This window comes from Leptonychotes weddellii, chromosome 6, assembly GCF_054177405.1.
Source record: "Leptonychotes weddellii isolate Sample4059 chromosome 6, ASM5417740v2, whole genome shotgun sequence".
Lineage (NCBI taxonomy): Eukaryota > Metazoa > Chordata > Mammalia > Carnivora > Phocidae > Leptonychotes > Leptonychotes weddellii.
The window spans coordinates 78995923-79022915 of NC_138374.1; the positions used below are offsets into that span (position 1 = coordinate 78995923).

General features: G+C 54.5%; 1 protein-coding gene across 2 annotated transcripts in view; it reads right to left on the minus strand.

The window, feature by feature from the left end:
• Nucleotides 1–26680, minus strand: part of PARP1 (poly(ADP-ribose) polymerase 1) — a 33658-nt gene extending 6978 nt beyond the window's left edge. For both annotated transcript variants that reach the window (XM_081824418.1, XM_081824417.1), the window contains exons 1-15: nucleotides 26459–26680; nucleotides 21913–22078; nucleotides 15536–15651; nucleotides 14775–14989; nucleotides 13190–13289; nucleotides 11274–11390; nucleotides 10513–10689; nucleotides 8434–8581; nucleotides 7115–7255; nucleotides 5558–5800; nucleotides 5344–5412; nucleotides 5015–5147; nucleotides 3297–3492; nucleotides 1177–1305; nucleotides 281–364 (exon numbers count right to left, since the gene is read on the minus strand). In XM_081824418.1, the coding sequence (XP_081680544.1) occupies nucleotides 281–364; nucleotides 1177–1305; nucleotides 3297–3492; nucleotides 5015–5147; nucleotides 5344–5412; nucleotides 5558–5800; nucleotides 7115–7255; nucleotides 8434–8581; nucleotides 10513–10689; nucleotides 11274–11390; nucleotides 13190–13289; nucleotides 14775–14989; nucleotides 15536–15651; nucleotides 21913–22078; nucleotides 26459–26578 (2154 nt within the window). In that variant the 5' untranslated portion in view covers nucleotides 26579–26680. The remainder of the gene's footprint in view (nucleotides 1–280; nucleotides 365–1176; nucleotides 1306–3296; nucleotides 3493–5014; nucleotides 5148–5343; nucleotides 5413–5557; nucleotides 5801–7114; nucleotides 7256–8433; nucleotides 8582–10512; nucleotides 10690–11273; nucleotides 11391–13189; nucleotides 13290–14774; nucleotides 14990–15535; nucleotides 15652–21912; nucleotides 22079–26458) is intronic.
• Nucleotides 26681–26993: the final 313 nt, after the last annotated feature.

Genomic DNA, 26993 nt, shown 5'->3' on the forward strand with positions numbered 1-26993 from the left:
GCGCGCCCCTCAACTCTTAAGGACACACAAAATCAGGATGTTTTTATGAGGCAGGAGAACCAAATACCTTACTCAGTTTATAGGGAGTTTATTACCTATCTGATCACTGAAAACACGGCTACTTCCTTAGTTCTGTGACCACCATGGCAAGGAGCAGGCACTTACCATATTTACAGAACTGAAAAAGCCTCTAGGTCTTCAGGCATCGGGGCGCGGTACCTCCCTGACCCTGCACCCCGCCCCCCACACGAGCTGGCCCGGAGTGGCGGCCCCCGCCTACCTGCTGCACCTCACTGAGGATGGAGTACGCCGCCTGGATCTGCCTCTTGCTCAGCTTCCCCAAGGGCATCTTCTGAAGGTCAATCTGAGGAGACAGGGGAATTTTCCCTTGGAAAGCCGCTCTGTGCAGCGGACCACAGGTGAGCTGGCGAGTGCCCCCTTGGGGCTCCCGGGCCTGGCTGGCAGCAGAGATCCAGCTCCGTCTGCTGCCCTGCCCGCACCGTGGGGTCTGTGTGAGGGTCCCGCTTGCGTCGTTTACAGCAGCCACGGCACCTCCACCCCCACACTCCGTCTGCACTGGCCCAGCACAACTCTCACCCAGTTCCAAAGTAAGGATGAGGGCCAGCCCACATGGCCTTCCCTGGGGCCTCAGAGCCAAGGCAGTTCCCAATTGAATAAGGACCATAAACTGGTAAAGAATGTTTTTTTTAAAAGTACAGGCTCCTATATGTATTGATATTCAAATTAACGCTCTTTTTCAAATCAATTACCCTGAAAAGTTACATGTTTATTCTAGCAATACGGCTTCTGCTCACATCTTGGGAATCACCATCAAGATAAGTGGCAAATGTAGCGGGAAAAGCACGCGACCCGCTGCTAGCTCAGCAGGCGTCTACGCTCAGCTTCCATCTCCCACCCAGAAAATGGGGCCACCTTCCTCCAAAGGCACCCACGCCCCCTGTGGGGGAGTGGCCTGTGTGGCCTGCGCCGAGCCCCTCCGGAGTCCCCAGGGCCACCCTGCACCTCCACACCCGCAGTGCACAACACAGAAGGAGCTGCGCGAGCGCTGGGGTAACGAACGGGGAGCGGCAGCAACAAGCAGGAGGACAGGCAGGGGACACGGCCACCTGCCCCAACCACCCCCCAGCTCGCCGAACAAACGATGAGCGCAATAACCTCGTATTCCACCATGGCTTTCTTCATACTCTCCACGTCGAAGATCATCTTAATGAGCTCCTGCACGGGCTTGGGGAGCTTGGACTTGGTGCCGGGGCTCACCGTCAGCTTCTTGACTGCCTCTTCATCCTTTAGGAAAAAGAAAACTGGTTAGAGACCCTCTTCAACAACCCAAGCCAAGTGGTGGTATCTGGGCTGCAGACGAAGGAGCCACAGGATTGGGTGCCACCAGCAGCAGAGGTTGAGCGATCAGGGACAAGGCTGAGGTAGCAGGTGCCAGGAACACGGGTCTGCACCGGGACCAGACACTTCCCGTGAGCCCCCAAGTCCCTGTGGCTACTCCAGACCCTTCCTCCAACCTGCCACTGCAAGCGCCCAGCTCCGTGCCGGCTGACCTACCCAAGGCCCACGCCGCCACCAGGGCAAACCACGGACCAAGGGGACACCGGACCAATTCTCCCCTTTCTTGTACTGTCTCATGCCAGGGCCAATAGCCTTTTACAAAGTCCCAAAGATCCAAACACCCAGACCCATTTCCTGCCACACAGACCGACGGCATGAACTCCATCCTCTGCTGCCCCCTCTGCCCCCCCCCACCGCGGTCACACTTCCTGACGAGCTAACAGCACAAGACTACACTCCTGCTCTTTGGGGAACCCAGGCTAAGTCAGGACCACTGGGCACTGGAAACGTCTGAACCCTCATCACTTATGAACGGGGGGAGGGACTGCGCCCTGTCCCTCAGTGTCCCTAGCAACTAGCCTGTTTGGTGTTTGCTTTGAGTGGACACCGGTCCTGGTATCTGTTGAGCTCGCCCGAGCTGCGTGCTGGGCCGCGGGCCGTGTTCACACTCCAGGTTGCGGCTGCCAGCTACGCTTCCTGTCCCAGCACGGACTCTTTAGTGCTTTCATGTTCCCGGCTTCCAGCTCCCCAAGGAGGCCAACTGTTCATGGTGAAAAGCTTTGTTTAAATGCATGTACTCTGTGACCCGGTATCTCCCTCTCTAGGGGTAACAGCCACAGAGATTTTTACGTATTCAGTAGCATCGTTATAGAGAACTTATAGACCATAAACTACTACCTCTGACCATCTGTGTAGCCCTAACACATGTCGCTCTAGGCCAGTGCACTTGAATTCAGTGGCCCCTGGTTTTGAAAGGAGGCCAGTCTGAACGGAGACATACTGCAAGGGCTGAAAACACACCAGACTTCAAAGATTTGCCTTCAAAAAAAGGGGGGGGGGGAATATAAATTACTAAGATTAGTTTCATAGTTTTTTTCTGCTTTTTTTTTTTTTAAGATTTTATTTATTTATTTGAAAGAGAGAATGAGATAGAGAGCATGAGAGGGGGGAGGGTCAGAGGGAGAAGCAGACCCCTCGCTGAGCAGGGAGCCCGATGCGGGACTCGATCCAGGGACTCCAGGATCATGACCCAAGCCGAAGGCAGTTGCTTAACCAACTGAGCCACCCAGGTGCCCCGTTCTTTTTGCTTTTTAAAATGAACAAAACAGGGATGCCTGAGTGGCTCATTAAGCGTCTGCCTTCGGCTCAGATCATGGTCCTGGGGTCCTGGGACCTAGCCCCACATTGTGCTCCCTGCTCGGCTGGGAGCCTGCTTCTCTCTCTGCCCCCTTCCCCAACACCACTCACGCTCTCTCTCTCTCTCGCAAAAATAAATAAAAATACTTAGAAAATATTTTCGAATTTATTTGTGATTTCTTTTTTGATGCTTGAGTCATTTAGAAGTATGTTATTTTGGGGTGCTGGGTGGCTCAGTTGTTAAGCGTCTGCCTTCGGCTCAGGTAATGATCCCAGGGTCCTGGGATCGAGCCCCGCATCAGGCTCCCTGCTCCGTGGGAAGCCTGCTTCTCCCTCTCCCACTCCCCCTGCTTGTGTTCCTGCTCTCGCTGTGTCTCTGGTCAAATACATGAAATCTTAAAATAAAAAAAAAAACAACACAAAACAACGCAGTTACTGAAATATCAAGGCCACGTAGGTGGTTGTGTATCTCTATTGGGACAGCATCTTCCAGAAGCTGCCGTGGTGGGTGGCGGGGGGGGGACGATGAAAGGGCGCCCCTTCCTTCTACTGGAAGCAGACAGTGCAAGAGCAGGGATTACCTGGCCATAGTCAATCTCCAGAGGGTAGAACTTTTTGGGATACTTCGTGAAGTTCTTGGAGTGCCAGGCATTCCCAGTTTTCTCTTCGTACAGCTTCATGAAGTGCTCAATGGCGTCTTCCTTGGATGGGACCTGCTCCAGTTTGTTACTGCCGATGACTGTGCCCACGCGGCCCCACGACCTGAAGATCCAGTACCTGCGAGGGTGCGGGGAGGACAGGAGGAGGGTCACACACAAACCTGTGGCTTGGCTGCTCACGTGTCGGCAACAGTCCCCCTTCCCTTCCGTTCCGCTTGGGGGACAAAGAGCTCCACCCCCACGACGATGCTGATAGGCACAGAAGGACAAAGGAAACTCGACGCGACGGGGTGGGGTGGGGTGCGTGCACGTGTGTCAGCGGCATGCAGGCCGGGCCTCAGGGTCAGGCCATCGCTCTGGGTTCCCATGGCAACCGGGCCCCACACACTGGTACCCTAGGTGCCCTGCTGCTCAGCTTTGGGGGAGCTCATTTCTCTTGGTGGAAAGAATGAATGACATAATGCATCATGTAAAGATATATCAGAACCTCAAATACAGGGGCACCTGGGCGGCTCAGCTGGTGAAGCATCTGACCTCAGCTCAGGTCATGATCTCAGGGTCCTGGGATCGAGCCCTGTGTCAGGCTTCTCCCTTTGCCTCTGCCCCTCCCCCTTGCTCGTGCTGTCTCAAATAAAGTCTTAAAAAAAAAAAAAGAACCTCAAATACAAGAGCTGTATGTACTTTTCTTTCTTTTTAAAGATTTTAAGAGAGCACAAGAGCAAGCACTCACGAGAAGGGGGAGGAGCTGAGGGAGAGAGAGAAGCAGAGTCCCTGCAGAGCAGGGAGCCCAATATGGGGCTGGATCCCAGGACCCTGTGATCATGACCTGAGCTGAAAGCAGACGCTTAACTGACTGAGCCACCCAGGCGCCCCGACTTGTATGCACTTTTAAGTAAACCAAAGATCTCAAAGAAAATCTGGGGCTTCCTGGGCTCTTGCCCAGAGGCACAGGTCACTCTCTCCTCGGGTTTCCCTGGAAATGTTTGGGAGGTGCTATACTGAGCTGTCCTGAAAAGCGTCCTTAACTGACAGCCCACGTTGCCCATTCACTGTGAAAACCAGTAAGACCAGGTCACCAGAGCAGGTGATAAACCACATGACATCGGACTTATTTCTTCAGAAAATCTATTTAGCCTACTAGATACTCTGGACTTTTAGGATCCCTTCCAATATTCACTTTTGGAGGAAAGTTCTGGTGAGAAGCTGAGGTAATGGAAGAACACAGCCGCCGGCCAAGGCTTCCTAGGGGCTGGTGTCGCGCCCCCGGGGCCGCCGCTACGCCGTACCTTTCAACCACCAGAGTTCCGGTGGGGAAGCTGCTTCCACTTGCTGACAAGAAACTGTCTCGGTTTACCCATGAGAGTTGGGACTAGGGAATTTGAAAAAACATTAAAAGACCAAGTTTGGGTCCACGTGTGTTCAGCAATCAGAGGCTCTGGATTCTTCAAGGAGCTGTAAGCAGAGTCTTGGGAGATGGTGGGCAGCACGTCCCGTGAAGTCAGGGAGCTGGATGGATGCCAAGGAGCCAGCCCGTGTGGGCGCCGGCATCTTCCCTCTCGCTGAAGGCACCACACCCCTCACAGGCCCACCCCCTTCATGGGGCCACCTTCTAGGGATTCCGCCCTGTACCCACAACACACCTGCTTTCTTTGTCATCCTCCAGGAGCTGCAGCTTGTAATAGGAGTTAGTTCCCTTCACGATGTCCACCAGGCCAAGGGTGGCGCTGAACACCTTCCCACCTTTCTCCAGGACATGTGCAGAATGTTCCAGACCTGTCGCAGAGGCAAGGCGCCTGCAGGTGGGGGATTCAGACCCGCCTGGACACTCTACTGCCACGTTTGGGAGGCTCCCCAAAAGACCCACGTGTCCTCAGGACCAGGGGAGCCCAAGGAAGCAGGAGGGCACAGGTGTGGTCCAGGTGCCCCTGGTCTCCTGACCACCCACCCGCTCACACTCCCGTGTGCTCACCTGAATCTGGATCGACAGCAGCTCCACCTTTAAGAGTTAACTTCATTCTCTTCTCAGATTTATTGATGCCTTGAAAGGAAACAAGAAACGAAAATGTTTGAGTGAAATGAAACCAGAAAGTAGGGGTGGGGTGCAAGGCAGGGTGAAGGGGCCAACAGGGCTCTAGGCAGCCTCGGCCAGAGTGTCCCAGGAGCACGCGGACCTGGGGCCTCACCTTCCTCCTTGACAGGGCCCTTGCTCTTCTTGGACAGCGCAGCCCCCGACTTTGCTCTCGAGGCCGCAGGCTCCGCCGGCTCTGCCTTCACCTCAGCGCCCCACGGGGCCAGGACGTGGGCTGAGAGCAAGTCCTGCAGGCTCCTGGTGGAATCGGACACGTCCCGGAGGAAGTCCTCGGACACCACGCGGATGCTGGCCTCTCGCACCTCCTCCATCTTCTTGTTCATCTTCTCCACCTCCTCTGTTCAAATCAGGGCCAAGAACAACTGGCATGTTAGTGTGAAGTGAAGCCAGAGCCCCACCGAACGAGCCCCCTCCTCGTCACCTGGCACGGGGGGTGGCCGACGGTGCGGGCAGGTGTACCCCAGGGGAGGAGTTGTGGTTTGACAGCGGGCGCTAGCCCCCCCGCCCGGCAGGATGCCTCTATTCTGCCCCTCTGCTGGACCCTGCACGTGCGCAGCCCCCCTCGCCAGCAGGATGCATCTGTATTCTGTCAATAGTTTCCCTGATGCGAGGAAGCTTTCTAATTTGATGGAGCCCCGCTGGGCTGGTCTTGGTGCCACAGTCGAAAATCACGAAAATCAAGGTCGAGGGGCTCGCCGTCTGTGTTTTCTCCCACAAGTTCTATGGCTCCGGGGCTCCATCCAATTTGAGTGAATCCTGTGAGTGGCATCAGGCAGGGATCCGGCTGTCCCCACACGTGAACCTCGGCTCTCTGTGGTAGATGCACTTGGCGCACACATGGCGGCTTACTGCCGGGCTCTCTAGGCCGTTCGGTGGATCCACGCGTGTCCCTACGTCAGCTCCGTACCGTTCCGATCGCTAGAGCTTGTGACGTAGTTTGCAATCAGGGAGCGTGAGGTCTCCTGCTCTGTCCCTTGTCACGCTGGCTCTGGCTTTCTGGAGTCTGTGGCTCTGCACACGTTAGGACCATCTGCTCCAGTCCCGGAGACCAGCCCTGGGCTTCCACAGGGTCTGCCGGAGTCTGTGTGGAGTGCACCTCACGACCCTTACTTCCAGCTCCCAACTTCCTAAATTACTTACCTCCGATTCTGCAAGACTTTTTTCCTCTGAGACCATCTTGTGCTGTCATTTGGAAGATACTCCCGTTTCTTCATTTTGCCTCTCTACGGGTTTCCATCGGTCGGCGAAACAAGCACGTCTCCCGGTCCTGAAGGAGCACCCTCTTTGTGCAGCCCTGCCCCCGCTCTGTGGCCCCACAGAGCCCTGAGCTTGTCCACGCCCCCCGAGGTTGCAGACGTGCAAGGCCATTGGCGTCTCCAAGGGCAGGAGCTCAGGCTGGTTGAGAACAGCAGCAGGCAGCCTTCGGCTGGGGATGGAAGGCGTGTGCGCACACACACAACAGAGCAGCGTGCAAATACCGGCACTGGCCTCCCCTCACAAACGACCCAAACAACGCTGCTGACCAAAGAAGAGACCCATCTGGGAGTGTCCTGTGGGTGCCACGCCGCACTCAGCGCGTCCCCTCCCTCAACCTCACTGCCCTCACAAGAGGCATGGCATGTCCCTCCTTTACAAACCAGATTCAACTCACTTTTGGTACTGATGCACAGGGAGGCCTTGTTGGCTGTGCCCGTCAACTTCCCCCCGAGTTTCTCGATCATGGCCTTCACCTCATCCTTGTTCCGGGAGAGTTTCCCAAGAGTCAGGATCTTCATGTTGGACAACGGCTTTTCTGGGACGAGAAAACAGTTGTCAGGCTGTGAGGTCCCAGGAAGGCCGGGACACCCTCAGCTCTCCTTTGATCGGCATCCCCGAGGGAAAAGTCTAGGACAGCAGAGGCCCAGGGCTAGTGGGAAAGCAGAGGACAGGACAGCACGCGGAGAGCCTGTCCCGTCCCTTGGCACACAGAGGACCAGGCCGGGGGAGAAGCCACACGATGACTCCTGGCCCTGCCCCACAGGCAGACCCGGAAAGCTGCATGCGGGGACCACGAGGCTGCCAGTGGGATGGGAAGAGGAGAGGCAATCAGGTGAGCTCCCAATTACTTTTTTTCTTTCCCCAACCCACATCTAAAAATAAACCGCAATTTCTTATGTGATACCTATTAATTAACTCCACCCAACGAACCAGTCTCCCCAAGGCAGTCACTCAAAGCTTCAATCAGCAGGACACTGAGCAGGGTAACTGATTCCAGGCACAAGGCAGAACCCGGCACTTGAGGAGGCTGGAAAGGCCCTCGACAGAGCAGTGTCTGTCTGTGGCGGAGGCGGACAGGTGCCGCCTACGCACTCCCAGCACAAGAACCCGGAGGGAGGCCCCCAAGCCCTCCATGAGGGCAAGTCAGCGCTGACCCGACACGTGCACCGGAGCACAGACACACGTCCCTCCCCAGGAGACGGCAGGTCACCAACAGGCTCACGTTCAGGGTCAGACCCTGGTCCTCTGCCCACCCGACTATGGCTGTAACCCTCAGGCTCCGTCACATGTCTCGGAGTGAACAAAAGCAGGGAGTCTCTTCAGCAGACAGAAAACCCCAAACTGGTGTTCCTGCACCTGCCGGTGAGGCGTGTTCGCCCTCAAACGGGTCAGTCAGTCTGCGCTGTGGGCCAGGCACACAGCACGTCTTGGCATGCAAGAGCCATGAGCGTCCCATCAGGCTCAGGATGCCCGATGGGGGTAGGGCTGCCGGGAGGCGGGAAAGCAAGGTCTGCCGGGTGGGCAGGAGGACATTCGGAATGTCATTCTAGGTACGGCCCACTGGGCCTTTCTCGGGAGAACGCCTCCCAAGCACCTTCCTCCTGCTGAGGGGAGCCTGGCAGGCCTTCCCCACAGGATCGGCAGACAAGAGGACCCACAGGGAGACCCTCCTCTTGCTCAGGTCAGGGCCCCAGCCCCCGCCCCCAGCTGTACCTGGTGGAGCGGAGCTGTTCACACTGGCAGGCGCCGAGGCTGTGGAGGGCGGGGGTGCCACCGCCGCTGGGGCACTGGTCTCAGGGGGAAATATTCGGTCCTGCTTTTTGGTCTTCAGTTTTTTGAGGTAAGAAATTTCTCGGAATTCCTAAAGAATTTAAGTTTCAGTTAAGAAACCAGTTCTTGGGCGCTTGGGTGGCTCAGATGGTTAAGCGTCTGCCTTCGTTCGGCTCAGCCAGGGTCCTGGGGTCAAGTCCCGCATCGGACTCACCCTTGAGGGGCCCCTCACGGGCCGCATACCCACCTCCCGAGACTGCACGCACTGAGAAACTGTATTTCCTGAGAGAAAATCAGGAGTTTCCCTCCCTTCCTATGAGGGAACGTGGCTGCAGATAGCCCGACGACAGTGTTCAATACGGACTCTGCCAAAAGTCGGTTCACCTTCCTCCCGGAGACTGACAACGGGCTCTGCTCCAGGCAGTCACTCTGGGAGCGTCCGACACATGGAGTTCAGGGAACAGCATGGTCCCTGTGCTCCTACACCTTCACCCAATCAAGAAGAGGCTGCTCCCGCCGTACCCGTGCTCAGTGAAAGCCCCAAGAACAGGGTCCAACACATGCTGAGCACCTACTGTGCCATGGATCACCATGAAGTCATAAAGACAGTTTCTTCCTTTGAGAAACAAGCTCAGTCCTCATGGAGTCAGATACACGAAAACTAACTTTAACACAGGAGCGAGGCTCTACAACGAACATGCCAATGGGACACAGACGGGGAACTCCAAGAGGGCTCCTCGGAGGCAGTGACTGCTCAGATGGCTAGGGGCTGGAAAGGCAGGGCTCATGCAAAGACATGTGGCCGACACACTGTGGTATGCGGGGAACGCTGGCTGGTTAGTGCCCTGTTGCGGGGAGTGTGGAGAGCTGGAGATACGGCATGTGCATGCACGGGCAGTGAGAACAGAGCCTGAGGACGGCAAGGGCGGAAGAAGGCCCACAGAGCCGGGCAGGTCCCGGGGAAGCCGGAGTGGACCTTGACTCTGCCGGCCGCGCTGCGGGGACAGCAGTCTCACATGGGGCTGCAAGTCCAGGACTCTGCACGGGTGGCAAGCACCGTGGACCCGAAAATGGGTCTTACACATGCAGGCACCTTCCAAAATAAACACGGATGCCGTGCAACTGGTATATGAAACACACAACGGCTCCTATCTCTCACCATCTTATTTTCTCAAAGAACTCAGAAAAACCCGGGGAATATTTCCACGAGAAACGGGGACGGGTGTAAGGCTGTAAAAATACGGGGAGTGAGGGGGTCAGAGTGCTTTCGGAGCGACCACTCAAGAGAACGTGCAGAGGCGGGGGGGGCTGGGGTGTAATTTCGGCCGTGAGCGGGGGGGGCAAGAGGGCCGCGGGACACCCAAGTGCCTACTACGTGCTGCTGTCCCAAAGGCTCAGCCCCTGCACTTCGCAAGGGAGGGAGGCCACCCGGCCGAGCTCAAAGCCCAAATCCTGGGGAGAGGCAGCCCGGCGCCGGCTCGCACCGAGTCTCAGGGTGCAGGAGAGTCCCAATTGAGGTTCCCTGAGTGAGCTTTTAGCATCCTGAGAATTCAATATGCATTTTCATTAAAAAAAAAAGGGGGGGCGCCTGGGTGGCTCAGTCGTTAAGCGTCCGCCTTCAGCTCAGGTCATGATCCCAGGGTCCTGGGATGGAGCCCCGCATCGGGCTCCCTGCTCCGTGGGAAGCCTGCTTCTCCCTCCCACTCCCCCTGCTTGTGTTCCCTCTCGCACTGTGTCTCTCTCTGTCAAATGGGTGGAATCTTTAAAAAAAAAAAAAAAAAAAGGACCAACAACAGGAGGAGCTCCTTGAACTCGGGACCCAACCCCCCAGCTCTAAGGCAGGAAAACCTCCTTGCCAAGGCAGGAATTACCAACAGGGATTGGACAAACCCGTGCTCCCGCCAGAAGCGCCCTGCTCCGTGTTCGGAGCCGGACACACGGCAGTTGTGGGGACAGGCCCGGAAGGTGGGTGGGCAGTGTTTTTCTGCTCAGATCCCAGAACCCACGTCCACCCCCACTTACCTTTGGGGTCACCCAGTCCTTCCGGCTGGGGGTCTGGGTCTTGACCATGCACTTGGTCCAGGCAGTGACATCACCCGTACAGTAGTAAGCGTCGCTCCTGAACACCAGCTGGCCCGAGCACTCCTCACAGGGGAGGAGGGCACCAAACACCATGCCGTCGGCCACACGATCCAAGATCTGAAGCCAAGAGAGGAGAAGCTACAGGAAGGCCGCTCACCAACATGGGCAGACCGCACTCACTGAGCGGAGAGGGCTGGCCCCGAAAAGGACTCCCCGGGGCCGCTGGTATACACGCAGTGGTCTGGCTTCTCTACTTTAAGAGACCTCCTGTCCACACCGCAGTACCACAGCCCACCGTCCCCTCCTACTGTGCAGGGAGCTACACCACCCGGGGAACCAGTGGGGTGCTGGCAGGCCTCCCCTTGCAAGGGGGGCTCCATGCCCTCCAGACCTGGTGGCCCCTGGGCCCCTGGGCCTTAAAATGTGTGGCATGAACACACAAGGCAAATACACAGCCCACCCTAATCTCCCCCAAATCCTAATCCCAGGGCGGACATAGGGGGAGGTCTTCCTGCCCCCGGATGTGGTGACCAGGCCACAGAACGGCGGCATTTCCACTCCTCCGGATCAAGACCAGCGGGTGTCCCACCAGAGGGCCTCCCACATCCCCCCGGGGGAGGGGCGGGGGGGACACGACAACAGGGACGGCACCCAGCATCCTGGCCCCCTCCCAGGTCTCACTGAACACAGAAGTAGCTCACCGCCGACTCCCCGGAGGGCACTTGCTGCTTGTTGAAGATGAGCAGCTCTTTCAGGTCATTTGTCGAACACGCTTTCTTTAGCTCGTCTTTGATGTTCCAGATCAGCTCGTTCTGGGCCTGCAGACAGAGCCAGGCAAGTGACAGCCCAGCTCTGTCCAAACAGAGACCCCACTAGAGGGGGTTCCCCCGTCTCAGTCTCCACTGGGGTCCTTGTGTGTCAGCTGAGCTGCGCCTCCAAGCTGGTCTCCTCCACAGGAAAGTGGTCCAGCCGCGCTCCCATGGCATTCCGGTTCCACCTGGTTCTACCGGGAGCACACCGTCCTGGGACCACCCGGCAAAGAGCCAGGTGCCAGGGCTCACTGGCCCCAACATTTGCATCCAAGAACACGGGGCGTGGCTGTTCTCCGACCCGAACATGGGGCGGGGTGGGACCGATGGACAATTCCCAAGCACCCCCACCGGCCTCAGCAGCATCACACGGGGACGGATCTACACTTCTCAGTCTTGGCGGCAACATTCATGCAGTGCCTACTCCTTGTGGAAGCTCTGCGTATCAGCCTCCCCCGTCAGAGCATGGGTGGGGCGAGCCATGACCTCCCTCGCTAGGGTCCCCAGCAAGATACTCACCACCTCCTGGCCGCAGACTGTACCCCTGCATACCAGACCTAAAATGCCAGCCCCATCGACCCCATGGAGTCACTCTCCACACCAGTGAGGATTTTAATGGGGCCTGTTTGTTTTTTTTTTAAAGATTTTATTTTTAAGTAATCTCTACCCCCGCCAAACGGGGTTCAAACTCATGACCCCAAGATCAACAATTGCAGGCTCTATCGACTGAGCCAGCCAGGCGCCCCTCAAGTGAGAAAGATTTTAACACGACCAGCAAAGCGACACCACACACATGTGCGCCTATTCCCAGCTTCGCCGTACCTGCCATCCGCGCCCTCTCCCCCCCCGCCCCCAGCACCTGCGCCGCATTGCCAGTCACGGGGCTGAGGGGGACGGGGGAGCACCTGCTAAGTCCAGCAGTCCAAGTTTAAACCGAGGGACTGGAACCACATCACCTGCTTGGCCAAGGCCTGGGGAACATGTGAATTCCGGACGTTTCCTTTCATCTCTGATGACGCTCAAGTGACCACCACACCAAATGACCTAACCACAACCCTACCACAGCCAGATTCCCTGAAGGACGACCATCACACCAATCGGTGATTCCTAGCAAGCAGCTGCAACCCGATCAGAAACTGCTTCTGATTTTTATTCCGCTGGCAAAAACTGAATCCTCTCACGAGAGGGCCAAGTAGCTGGAAATCATGTTCCCAAGACCAGACTGACACGGGTCCTCCCCTGGTTTTCCAGTTTTCTCACACATTCCAGAGCCGCGCATACTGTGCACGAACTTGTGTGTCAGCACCAAACACCCAGCATTTTCTGATCAATCATTTTTACTTGGATTCAACGCATGTGTGATCAACACAGTGCTGAATGTCTGGTCCGCAACTATGGACTCTGTGGGTGGTTCTGTCCTTCACTACACGCCTTCTATCGCTTTTGCAGACAAGAGCTCTCCACTGAAGAACTAGGGAACAGCCCTGTCTCTTCCAATCTGCTGTGCGTACTGAGCAAGTCTGGCATCCCTGAACTTAACACTCCATGCGCAGCGTCCGCCAGTGACCCTCCAGGTGCAGGATGCACGGTGCCGTGAGGCTGGGGAGCCCCAGGTGGGGCTCTCCTTCAAGCACCAAGGCCTTCTCTGGGGGTGGAGGGAACGCCGTGCTATTTCACCACTGCTTCCAGTTTGGGAGTTCTTGGAGGTCTTGGTAAGTGGGACGCACACACCCCCTGGAACTTTCATCCCAGAATGAGGGCAAAAAATTAAGACAACAATAAGCGGAGACACACAGCTCAGAACTCACCTTGAGGGCCCTCTCAAGCCTACTATCTTTGTCCTTTTCTTTCTTAGATTTCTTCTTGGCCACTTCAACCATCCCATCCACCTCGTCGCCTTTCCTCTTTCTGAAAGAGACACGGGACGAAAGAGAGCCATCAGAACCCTGGAACCAGTGACTCAGGGGACGCAGGACCTTCCCATCTGTGCACCTCCTGTCTGCCAGGCCCCAAACGCACTGCATGTCCCTCTGCCCCTGGGAGCTCGCGGTCTGCCCAGGCAGGATTGGCGTCAGGCCCCACATACTTTGCTGCCAACGAGAGGCTCAGGGGTGGCCCCACGGCCTTGGAACAGCCTGCCCAGGATCCATGGCTCAGGCCCCATCTGACGTGAAAACCCCCATGTATCTCTTAGCACGAATGAAGCAGCTCGAAAGTTCTGGCAGAGACCGTGACAGGTAAGCCCATTGCCAACGGGCAGGGATTGTAGAAAGATGAACCACTCATGCCAGGCGCCCAGCCTTTTAAGCTAAACCACAGGGCAGCTCCTAGGGCAGTTCCTAGGGCAGTTTTCCCGGGCGGGGCTGCACTGTCATCCCAACCCCACCCACAGGAGCGAGATTCTCGGCACCGCTCACCAGGCGGAGGGAGGCAGGAAGGGTCATGGGCAGCGCCCCCGCGCTGGAACAGGGCAGAGCAGTCATGGCAGTTAACTCAAATGCAGCTGTTACAGACCCGACTTCAAACCCTTGCATTTTCCCTCATCCGTGAAACAGAACACCGCACGCCCTCCAGGACCGTGAACTGTCCCCCACCAAGCCCGCAGCCCGGTGCCCGTCACACCGTTACTACCCCGCCGGTGCCGGCTGTTGCTACGGCCACACGGGAGCTGAGGGCTCCCTGCGCATGACCTTAATCCACGAGCCCGGTTTTCCAGTTTGCCCACCTACCCCGGAGCCGCACATGCTGTGCACCAGCTTGTGTGTGATGAACCCAGACAGTGCACAACAGCTCTGTGACGACAGGAAGGTCAGGGTCACCCCAATCCTAATGCCGCCCACAGCCAAGCATGGCCCTACCACACCTCCTCTGTGCCCATGACCCCCAGCGACTCCAGACTGGGGCCCAGGGCCCAGCAGAGGGCACAGGAAAGAACAAGAGCCCACGGACTCCAGACTGGCTCCGACCGGGCTTCCCGTCCTGAATGCTGGCGCCACAGGAACCCCATGGCGTTCTGATGCTACACCAGGGGCTTCTCATCCACGGCTCCCACCACCATCCTAACAGCAGCATCAGACCCACACATGGGATGCCGTGGGGACCGGAAAGCGAGTCATGCAGGGGTCCCAGGAAATGGGGTGGTTGGCCAGGCAGGGAGAATACTCAGGGCAGGAGGGGATTGGCAGTGGGTTGGTTAGCTGGTTGTGCCTGTCTGTGGATCAGACGGGAGAGCACTACAGGAGCGTGTGCAGGGGAGGGGCGGAGCGCGGCTGTCACCGTCCCTCGCTCCGCATGCCCAGCCTGCTGACGGTCAGCAGAGGGAGACACGGGAATAGGCTGGACTCTGCAGGGTCTCCCCGAAGCCCCACCCGCCTCCCACGGTCCCCCACCTACCCTTCACTCTTGACTCCGGGAAGCTGCTTCTTCAGGGTTTCTTTATCCTCTGCGGCAAGCAGGCTGAAGCCCTTGAGCTGGCTGGCACTGTACTCGGGCCGGAAGCCCAGCTCCTCTCTGTTCTTCACAAAGCAGTTTGGGTGGTACCAGCGGTCGATCATGCCCAGCTGGGGCTTCTCTGGATCCAGCATCTTCTTGGACAGTCGGATCTGGCCCTGCAGGAAGAACCACACGTGGTACCAAGAAGACAAGAAGATGGCGACATCAGGGACCTGGGGGGACATGGGTCTCACGGTGCCCCAGCCGGCAGGGCCTCAGGCCCACATCGAGAGCACTGGGAGGGCCGTGGAAGCTTCAGACCGCTTTCTGCCCCCAAGGACTGTGTGCTAGCCTAGGCCTCAGCACCCCAGTTTTAAATGGGGTCAACTCCAACTAGGCATCTACCCACCCACACGGGCACGTGAGGACACGCAACCTTTTCCCTGAGATGTTCTGCTGGCCCGGAAGCCGGCCTTGGACCACCACCGAGGACGCCACCCTGCAGACCCCCACCCCACCCCAGGGGGCTTTTCTGCCATCCCCACCGCTGCCCACATGCTACAAACCCCAAGCAGCCTCGTGCACCGCGCCCGACGTTCCTCAGGAGTTCCGAGCACGGGACGCTGAACCACTAGCGCTGGGCTAGCCCCCCGAAGCCCGGGTATCTCCTCTTCTCTAGATACCTGAGCGGCTCTGGGGGCTGCCCCCTACCCTGGGCTCACCTTCTCTATTTTCTCCAAGCAGCCCTTGCACGTGCTTCTGTTGGACTTGGCGTACTCGGCCGTGAAGTCAGCCAGCGTCTTGTCCGTCTTGCCGCCGCCTCCATCCTGGCCTTTGCCTGAAGGATGGAACACAGCAGTCCCGAGCTCAGCCTCAGGGCGGCTCCGGAGAGCCCGAATCCCCCGGACCCCCCAGACCCCTTCACCGGGACACCTCATGTCTGGCCCTCCCGCGTCTGCCTGTAACCGCTGTGGCTAACACGGCTGCTTTTCCGGCAATAACAGACAACCCTTCCTTGGACACGCTCTCGAAAGGGCACGGCGCCGGCGGCCACCTGTCTCACCTTCCGGCTCCCTCCATCACTGCCCTGGCCCCCCCTCACTTCAGAAAGTGCTTCCATAGCACTTATTGTGAAAGCCACGTCCTCCACTACATTCGAACTCCACCTTCTGATTTCCGTGATCCTTCTAGGCATCAAGTTACGTGCTGAAATTAAAGGGTGTATCTTCATACAGCAACAGACAGGAGGGCAAGTAAGAAGCACGCAGGGAGGCAGCATTTCTAAATCAGTGGGGGAAAGCTGTGGTCATTCAGCAAGGAGCCCTGGGAACACACAGCCAAGCATTCAGGAACAAAGGAGTCTTTTCTTACATAAAAGTCAGTCCAAGACTGAATGTTTCTGTCTTAAGATCAGGAACAAGACAAGGCTATCTTCCCCCACCACATCTATACAACGTTGTATCGGAGGCTCTACCAAGTGCCCCTTGGGCAAGAAACAGAGACCAGAGGTGTAAGCGTGGAAAAGGACAGGTACAGTCACCTCTACCTGTAGAGACAGGATTGCACCAGCAGAAAGAGAGAAGAAAAACTACTACTGTTAAGTGAATTGAGTAAATTTGGATAATGCAAAGTCAACATATGAGATGTTCCTATATACGGGGTGCTTGGGTGGCTCAATTGTTAAGCATCTGTCTTCGGCTCAGGTCATGATCCCGGGGTCCTGGGATCGAGCCCTGCGTTGGGCTCCCTGCTCTGCGGGAGGCCTGCTTCTCCCTCTCCCACTCCCCCTGCTTGTGTCCCCTCTCTCGCCGTCTCTCTTGCTGTCTGTCAAACAAATAAGATTAAAAAAAAAAAGTTCCTATACATGAAAAATACACATTAGAAAAAGAAATTAAACTGTTTAGCCTTTAAACATATAGAACACTCAGAAACAGATTTACCAAGACACACAAATCCTCTACATGAAAGCTTTACCATGGTATAAAATTAACAAAGACCTAAATAAATGGAAATACACTTCATGTTTATGTATTAACTCAATTTGTTAACGTTATCAATAAGTCAATCCAGTTTGATCCACAGATTCCAAGTGATGCTAATCAAAATCCTAGTGAGCCTGTCTGCGCAGGAAATCAGTATGTTTACCACAAAATTTTTAAGGAACTGCAAAGGACCTAGAAAGCTCAACAGAATATTGAAAAAAGAACAAAGCTGAAGGATCCACACTACGTGATTTCATGATGTCCCACAAAGTTGTAGGAATTAAGATGGTGGGGTGCCCCCAGACAAACCAGCCAAGGGGACCAGAGTCCAGAGACACCTGCAGTCAACTGGTTCTAACAAAGTCTTTACAAATGGTATGGGAACAACATGGTATCCACACAGAAATACCAAAAAACCCACCCCGTCCTCACACCTAACACAAACGTTCATTTACGACAGATCAGAAACCAAACACAAACGCCAGAACCACAAAACTTCCAGAAAACAAAGGAGGGTATGGTCACAATCTTAGAACAGGAAAGATTTCTCAGGATGCAGACGGCACTAACCAAAAAGGAGAAAAAAAAATATCAACTACCGCTCTTCATAAAATGTCAGCAATTAAACAAAAGACAAACAAACCCCAGAATGAGAGAAGGTATTCACATTATTTATATGTAATAAAAGACTTGCACCTATTCTAAAAACTCTTACAACTCAAGAAAAAGACCAAAGCAAATTAGGGTGCCTGGGTGGCTCCGTCAGTGAAGCGTCCGACTTCGGCTCAGTTCATGATCTCAGGGTGGTGAGATCGAGCCCCACGTCAGGATCTATGCTCAGTGGGGAGTCTGCTTGGGATTCTCTCTCCCTCTGCCCGTGCTCGCACACATGCACGCTCTCAAATAAATAAATCTTAAAAAAAAAACAAACCCCAAAAAGACCACTACAAATTAAAACCACAACGCGCTCTCACTACACACACATCTGTGGCCAATACTGAAGAGTGCCCGTGCCAGGTGCTGGCGAGGATGTGAAATGGTACGACTTGGGAAGGCAGTTGGGCAGTTTCCTTAAACAGCTGAATGGACACCTACGGACACTCTGCGGCTCCATTCCTAGGTGTCCGCCCCGGTGAAACACGAGCGCTGTCACGCAGAGACGTGCACACACGTGAACAGCAGCTGTATTTGTACCAGCGGGAAGCTGGCAACAGAAGGCCAGATCAATGGGGATCTACTGCAAGGATTACCCCTCAGCCGTCAAAAGCATAACGTGCTGACGCACGTGTCTCACGGGCGTTGTGCTGAGCGGAAGGAGGTTATGGGAGAAGTCCACGCTACTCCTTTGCTTCCGAAATCCTAAGTCACACAAAATCAATCCAAGGGGACACAAATCAAAGCCTGGTCCCCTGGGTGGGGAGGTAACAGAGAGAGGGCACAAGGAACTTCCTGGGGGGAACGGAAAGCTCCCCAACGGCATGGGGTGTATGTTGCACGACTGCCTGCGTTTGTCCAATATCACGGAACTGCATGTACATCACTTTAAAAATCCCAGATGAAGAACTGAAAAATAAGACCAGAACCAGAAACTGTAAACGAACAGACATGATTGCAGAACATTTAGTCCAGGATGAAGCTTTAATGTGGCAAAACATACAAACGTGCTTCAAAGAAACACGTCAAAGGGCAGCCTGGCTGATTGGTGGAGCACGCCAACTCTTGATCTCAGGGTTGTGAGTTTGAGCCCCACATCAGGGGTTGAGTTTACTCAAAACAAAACTTTATATTAAAATTAAAAAGTCTATATATGTTAAAAAGTCAAACTGGTAAATATATTTGCAGAACAGACAACAAAGAATTCATATCTTGTTTCATTACGAAAAACACAAAATGCCCTAAAGGATGAGGCAAGGACACCTAACAAATATCAAATTAATAAAACCGACTACTGAAGAGGACAAAGCCCTGGGATGGGGGGATGGATAACTAAACTGTGGCGTACCCACGCTGTGGGATGACAGCACGGACGACCCCGAGCGAGGCAAGCCAGTCCCAGGAGGACAAACCCTGCGTGACTCCCCTCCCAGGAGGCTCCCAGGAGGCCCATTCAGACAGAAATCATAGTGGGGGAGGAAAAACAGGGGCTACTGTGAACCGGGCACGGCGTTCCAGCTGGGAAGATGAGAACATTCTGGAGGGGATGGAGTGCCGGTTGTAGTGTGGGTCATGCTGCCAAAGCCCACACCGGAACACGGCTCAGATGACGGATTTCCCATTACGTGTGTTTAACCACACAGAGTGACTGAGCATTTAACAAAGCAACACTAAGAATCCCATTTCTACAGGAAAGAATAAATGCAGCACACACGTGAATCAGTATTTGAATAGAAAATTCCTAGGGAGACACCCCACAAGGTGTCATCTTGGAATTACAGGATCTGAGAAGATGTAAACTTGTGTGTCTATGTCTATTAAATTAGGCTCTTTGGATACAAAAATCCCTGGACAACTAGCAGGTATTATGTTAACTTTAAGACTTAAGATGTTTTCCCAAGTGAAACACAGTTATAGCAAACTTATTATGCTTTTTCGTATTATAAAATTACCTAACTTGATACATATAAATTGTAACTAGATGGGACACATCCCTAAACAGACAACCCCCACCAACCTGAACACAAAAGGGAAAACGACCACAAACAAGAATTTGTTACATCTGCCCTCAGCGAAAACTGACACGCTCACTCTCTGGACCGTTTCTTGGCAAATTTGCTGTTATTTTTATTCACGGCGTGAGCGGTGTCACTGACCTCTCAGCTTCCACAGACCTGCAGCAGCGGGACACAAACATGCTGAGTCAAGGACAGAGAGAACAGTGCAGCACAAGCACCAAGAGCTCTGTGGGGAAGGATGGCGGCCGTTCCCCTTAACAGCCCAGTCACGAGAACGGGGTCAGCTTAGAAGGTGGACAAACGAGAACGCAGTCTCAGATCTTCAACAAAGTGATGAAAAACGATTTAAAATGTAAAGGCATCTCAAAGAAGTTAGGTCTGTGGGTATCAACAAGATGACTCAAGTTCACATGGAGGCAAAAGACCCAGAACGGCCAACACCATATTGAAGGAGAAAAAGTCAGAAGACCGACACCGTCTGACTTCAAGACTTAGCATCGAGATGGTCCTGTACTGGCAGGATGGACTAACTGATAAATAGACCAGAACAGACTCCAGACACAGAATCAGTCGTCTGACAAACGAGCAAACACAATATAACGGAGGAAAGACAATTTCCAGCAAGTGGTGAACTACTGGACACCCACACATGAAATGAATCTAGACAAAGACTTTATCTCCTTTACAAAATTCAACGTAAATGGAAAACGCCACGCTGTAAAGCTCCCAGAACATGACACAGGAGAAAAATCTAGCTGATCTAGATAAGACAACTGATGACTTTTAGGTACACCAAAGACACAGCCCAGGAAATGAACTGGTAAGCTGGACTTCTTAAATTGGGAACTTCTGCTCTGTGCCAGACACTGTCGAGAGAATGAGAGAGAAGACAAGCCACAGACACAGAAGAGATTTGCAAAAGACCGAGTTGATAAAGGACTGCTATCCAAAATATACGAACAACTCAAACTCATCAATAAGACAACGAATGACAAATGGCAAAATATCCAGACTCCTCCCCCAAAGAAGAGATGCAGATGGCAACAACACACGAAAAAATGCTCCACATCATATGACAGCAGGGGATTGCAAATCAACCCACCTCTACATGCCTCTCAGAATGGCCAAAATCCCGGTCACGGACACCACCAAGCGCTGGTGAGGATGTGGTGGGAATGCAAACAGGTTTGCTGGTTTCTCCCAAAACGAAACATACTCCTCCCCGAACAATGAGCAATCACGCTCCTCAGAATCTACCCAAATGAGCTGAAAACCTACGTCCACACAAAAACCTACACGTGGATGTTTACGGCAGTTTTATTGGTAATTTCCCGAACTTGGAAGCAACCAAGATGTCCTTCCATAGGTGAGTGAAGGACTGTGGTCCTTCCAGACAATGGAATATCATTCAGCGCCACAAAGAACCAAGCCATCAAGCCATGAAGAGACATGGAGAAACCTGCAACGTCCATTCATTACTAAGTGAAGAAGAAGCCAATGTAAAGAAGCTACATATGACCCTGAGTACAGCTGACACTCAAACAAAGGGGGGTGTGTGGACCCCCTCGTGTGCTGAAAATCTGTGTATAACTTTTGATTCCCCCAAAACTTAACCACTAATAGCCTACCGTTCACCAGAAGCCCCACTGATAACCGACTGTCAACATATCCTGTTACACGTGTTGTGTGTATTAAATATCGTACTCCCCATAAAGTAGCTACGGAGAACAAAATGTTATAAAGAAAACCATTATGGAAAAGGAAACATTTACAGCACCATACTGGACTTACTGAGGAAGATGCACAGAGAAGGGGGCCCACACAGTTCAAACCCGTGCTGTTCAAGGGTCGACTGTACATTGTCCAAACCCATAAAACGTAGAGCACCACGAGTGAACCCTGAAACTATGGACTTGGGGTGATGATGAGGGCCTCCCTGTAACACATGTATCGCTCTACAGGGAGACACGGAGAGGCCCTGCCTGTGTGGGGGCAGGAGGTAGACGGGAACTCTCTGCACTTTCTGCTTCATTTTGCTGTGAACCTACAACTGCTCTAAAAACAGTCTATTAAAAACAAAACTGCAACAGGCTTAAAAGCTACATTTCCAGGGCACCTGGCTGGCTCACTAAGAGGAGCAGCAACTCTTGATCTTGGGGTTGTGGGTTCGGGCCCCATGTTGGGTGTAGAGATTACTTAAAGATAAAATCTTTAAAAATAAAAAATAAAGGCTCCATCTCCAGCATCTTAAAAAACAATACACCCTGCCATAGGCAAGTCAATGAGGTGTTGCTGAAGTCACACAATGGCACCCCGTTACCTACATGCGCTCCTGGGAAACACGGGGGGCGGGGCAGCCGAATGCTCTCTCAGAAAAGGCCCCCGGGGAAGCTGCCTGGTTGGGGCCGGAGGACCACACCTGTTGCCTCCCCAGTCTCTACACACCTGTGACGCCTCCACTCTCCGCAGTCTTCTTGACTTTCTGCTGGTCGTCCCACCTAAGCTCAGAGAAGCCATCCACCTCTACGTCGGGGTGCCGGATGGAGTGGCCAACCTTCCAGAAGCAGGAGAAGTGGTACCAGTGCGGGACTTTTCCATCAAACATGGGCGACTGGAAGAGAACAGAGGGAGGTGAGGGAGCAGCCATAAGCCCAACCCTCAGCAGGTGCGCACAAGACGCCCTTTTTCTCCTTCTCTGTAAAACGAGGACTGTGCCCGTGTCCCCCATGTCACGTGAGAAAAGCTGTGAGCCGATGAGAAGTGGCATCCCAGTCCAGATTTCTCAAGATCTTCTCCAACAGTCATCTGCCGAGGTGGAGTCTGTTCTCAGGATGCAGGACATGGATGGGGAAGAACATGGGGAACAGTGGTGCTTCTGAACAGAGTTCTGCCCCACGGGCCGCACACCTCAATGACTCAACTTCCCTCCAACGCCGTGGAATGCACACAGGACCCCTGCTCCGTGACCCCATCCTGCTGTGCCTGCCTGGGAGGCCAGCGCCCGCCTCCGTCAGGCCTGTGTAGCCCAGAAAGGGCTCTTTTAGTGCCTCTGCTGTTAGAACGAGGAACAAGTCCCAGATAATGAGCAAAGCAGAGAAAATGTGTCAGGAAACTATGTCAAGCCGGCAATAGCCGCACCAATGTGAGTGGAATGAACGAACTTCTCCGAGGGTGAACTGCCCAGGGAGCCAACGACAGCAGTCCCCAGGGCCTGGAGCTGGAAGGTCAGTGTGCGCCCCGAAGTCCGGCCGCAGGGGAAGGTGCTGCCCCTCTCACCGTGCACTTCCTCTGTCCTTTGATGCTTCACACTCGGGTTGTTCCTGACGCGACAGCATCAGGTTCCTCTTCTGGGGACACTACCAGCTCTGGGCTCCCGGGCCCTGAGCACCGTCTGGCCTCAGTGGATGGTGACAGTGACCGGGCAGAGGGGGACTGGCACCCTTCACAAGCCATCACGAGTAACCCTCAACTGCCTCTGGGTAGGAACCAGCACCCCCATTTCACAGATGTCTGCAGCAAATGACTCAGCCCTACTTGGACCAGACAGCAAAGTTCTGTCCACTCACTATGCTGCTTGGCAGGAAGAGCTACTTAAAAATACATAAATGGGTCTGACCAAAGCAGAGGAGGCTCCAAATATTTGCTTTTATAGGAAATAAAGCTAAATACCATGCAGAAGGAATAAACAGCATCAAACATAAACACCACATAGGAATTTTTGGATGGAGTTGTCAGACAGGGGACATGTTCTGGAAAAGCAGCAATGACTTCTCCCCCTCAGCCCCCGCTGGCTGTGAGTGGTCTTTTTCTCAGTGTAATACATGACAGGGAAGGTTCACGCCAGGGCACGTCAAGGACTCCCCAGCATCAAGCAGCCCGGTGTACAGCACACCAGCTGTTCCCTTGGCCCAGAATGCCCGACAGCCCTACTCAGCTCCCCAGAAGGCTCCTCCCAAGCCCCTCCCAGCTAAGAACAATCCATTTGGGCGATGATAGGGTCAATGCCTGTGTCCTGCACTGGGCTGGAAGCTCCCCGAAGGGCGCGATGCCCGTCTTCCTAGCATCGGGCAACACCTGCTCATAGAAGGCACTCAGAGTGTGGACACCCCAAGTCTGGAGATAAGAAAGCGGAAGGGAAGGATAGGGGAATTCCTGCTGGGGAAAAGATACCCTCCAAACCTAACAAAAGATGGTCCTCCCCACCCCCAATAAATGGCATTCCCAAATGGACTTGTGTTCTGGCTCCCAAACTTCCAAGGCAGGCGACACCTCCAGAAGCGTCCGCCATCTTACTGTATGTCCGCAGTGGCTTGCACTTGGGCTCCTCCTGCCTTGGTGCCCCGTCTACCCCTCCTCCGCAGCGTTCGGGTCACACTCATGCACAGGACGACATGTGGCCCAGTGCCTCTGCCCCACACTAGACCCTGTGACTGTGGCATTGTTTCCTGGCTCTGGTGGGAACCTTGGTCTGGGTGCTGTGTGTCCCATCAGTGCAGTGTGGGGCGACCGAGAGGTGCAGCCCAAGGGTGTACTCACAGCACCAGCTTGGGGGGACTGTAGGGGCTCCAGGTCACCCTTCAGAGTAAGGACCCCTGACCAAAGCCAAGCTTTACCCTAGAACTTGGGAGTGACAATGATGTGAAAGGGAGGGAACTGGAACAAGGTCACAAGACTATGCTTCCACTTGGCAACTCTAAGTGGCAGAATTTCTTGTGTACTAGGCAAACACACTCCCAGCACCTACCAGGGACCTGGGTCCTCACTCGGCCAACTCTGTTTCCCTCTGCATCAAACCGGCCAGCACACTGCCCACCTACCCAGAGAGCACGGAATGACGGTTAACAGTGTGAAACCCTGCTGTTTGCCCCACAACTGCCCAACACAGAAGAACGCCCGGCCCACCCCTCAAAAGGCTGCAAAGTTCGGCCCCTGGAGGCTGCCCCAGGGCACACTGACCTAAAGTATCAGGTATCTGACACTCAGAACAATCCTCCCATACAAATGTAAAAGAAGGTATTTAAATCCAAATGGGAGAAGAATGGCTTCATTCTTTCTGGGCCTCCAATCTGCCTACAAGACCAGACTTTAACAACTCCACCCCTAACTAGTTACAGAAAACCACCTACTTTTTTTCCCCCCCTGGAACTGGATTTATTCAGTGAATTGGTTTTAATAGTAATTTCTTTCACTATCAGGAATGCCAGACTAGCCCTCCTCTGTATTCGGCATACTGGCTGTACGAAGGTTTTCTGCTGTCCTTCCCGATAGGACAGGGTTCTCTCTGGCTGACTAGTGAAGCCTATGGATGTGCTTTTCTCTAATAAAATTTAAAAATGCATAATAGAATACATGGACTCACAAAAGAAACTAATTAGACTGAAGTAATTATCAAAACATTTAAGAATCTGGTGGGATACAATGAGCTTAGAGCATGAAATAAGATTTAGCGTCCACTCTAACAACTACAGTAACTTTGAATACTGATGAGCATAATGGATTATTTTGAGAAATCAACAAATATAAAGCAGTACGAAAATATCTGTAATTACCACTGGTGACAAAAATCATAGGTACTGCTTCTGCTTTTCTGCATTTTGCTGCTTTACATTCATAACTGGAGGAAGTAATGAATTTTATTTTAGAATTAGTGACTAGAGAAATGTAAATTTCTTCTCAACCCACTGACTGCCACCCCACAGATTTTAGGTTAAGCGCCCCTGCACTGAGGGAGATTCTCCTTTTTATTATTTTAAAAATATTAATTCCAAGATAGTTAACAGTGTTATAAAAAGGAACATCTGATCTTGTAGTCCATTCGTTCAGATTTAAGATCAGAGAGGCTTAGTGGTAGATCTGACTCTTTAGATGGTAGGCCTCATCTGCTTCTCCAGCCTCAACTTCCTGCCACTTCTGTGCTTAAGGATCCCTAATCAAGCTCCCACCCCAGGCACTCCATGCCTGGTACACAGGTATGTTTAACAGTTATTGTCCCTTTAACCAAGCTGGTGGCTCCAGGGGTGGGCAGGGGGGGCTCTCTTGGTGCTTCTAGTACCTAATGCAGTGCCTGACATGCTCGGTGTTCACAGAAGGGTAGGTACAGTGCGGCAGGTACTGAGTTAGATAGACCACAGCCCCAGTCTCTAAGTGCACCTGGCACTTGGTACCCACTCTGCCCCACCAGGTAAGTACTGAAAACCCAGGGAGGACTATCTGGTCGTTCCTAAAACTCACTGCTGCCTCACTGCAGGGAAAGAAAATCAAGTTACCTAGACCACGAGCACTGAACTTAGTGAACAGAAGCTTCATGTTGGAGAAGAGTAGGACAGGGCAGGGGAGAGCCGAGATTTAACAGGCAGACGGGCAGACTGGCAGCTGGAGGATGCAGGAAGCCCTCCGCCCTGGCAGGGGCCCTCAAACACACCGCCCAGCCCCACACCCCCATCTAGGAAGCCTCAGGAACCCGTCGGGGCATCTCCGGTGTGTCCAGAAGCCCCGACGAGCACCCCCGCTGAGCCTCTCTTACTCAAACCAGACAGCTCTAAATGCATCGGGAAGAAAACGCGCCTGTGAACCTGGAAGCTTGGGGAAAACATTATTTCAAACCACGAATTAGGCCAAAAGTGAATGCACTGTACAGAAATGACACCGGCCGGTATAGTTCTGCATAATAGAAAAAAAACCGAGAGTAAGCGGCTGGGTTTAAGCCATAAACGAAAATAAATTCAAAAAAACTCCTCACGCGCCAGTCGCCATCATCGATGCAGGACAAAAATCTTCCAGCACGAGGGAGGTCAGAACCAGGCCAGCCTCAGAAGCCCACGCTCGCCCCTCCCCCCCCGGCGGACGGCGGGGAAGGAAGCAGCCCCCCCGCCCAGCGGCAGCGCTCGGGGCCCGCACTTCCCGGGCTCTGGCGGGCGGGCGGGTGCCGGCCTCGCGCAGGCTCCCGGGGGCGGCCCCTCCCCCGCACCGCGCACAAAGCGGCCGCGCGCACCTGCACCATGATGGCCATGCGCAGCGAGTCCTTGGGGATGCTCTCGCTGCATTTCTTGCAAGACGCGCGCCCGCTCTTGGCGTACTCCACCCGGTAGAGCTTGTCAGAGGACTCCGCCATCGTCCCCTCGCGCCGCTGCCCGCTCCGGGCGCCCCGCCCTGGACACGCGCCGCCGCCGCCGCCCGCTCCTCGTTCCCCGCAGGCACCCCAGCGCCCCGAGCCACCGCCGAGCACGCCGCGCTGCCCCGCCGCACTCCGGTCGACTGCTGACGCCGGGCCGCGGGCACGCCCCCCGCGCACGCGTCCTCGGGGCGAGGCCGCCGCGCACACACGTCCTCGGGGCACGCCCCCCGCGCACGCGTCCTCGGGGCGGGGCCGCCGCGCACACACGTCCTCGGGGCACGCCCTCCCGCGCACGCGTCCTCGGGGCACGCCTGCAGCGCGCGCCCTCTGCCGGCTGCGGGGGCGGCGTTCCCTGGGCGCCTGCAACTGCGCGAGCCCGGCGGGCGGTGGCAGCGTGCAGGGGCGGGGCGTG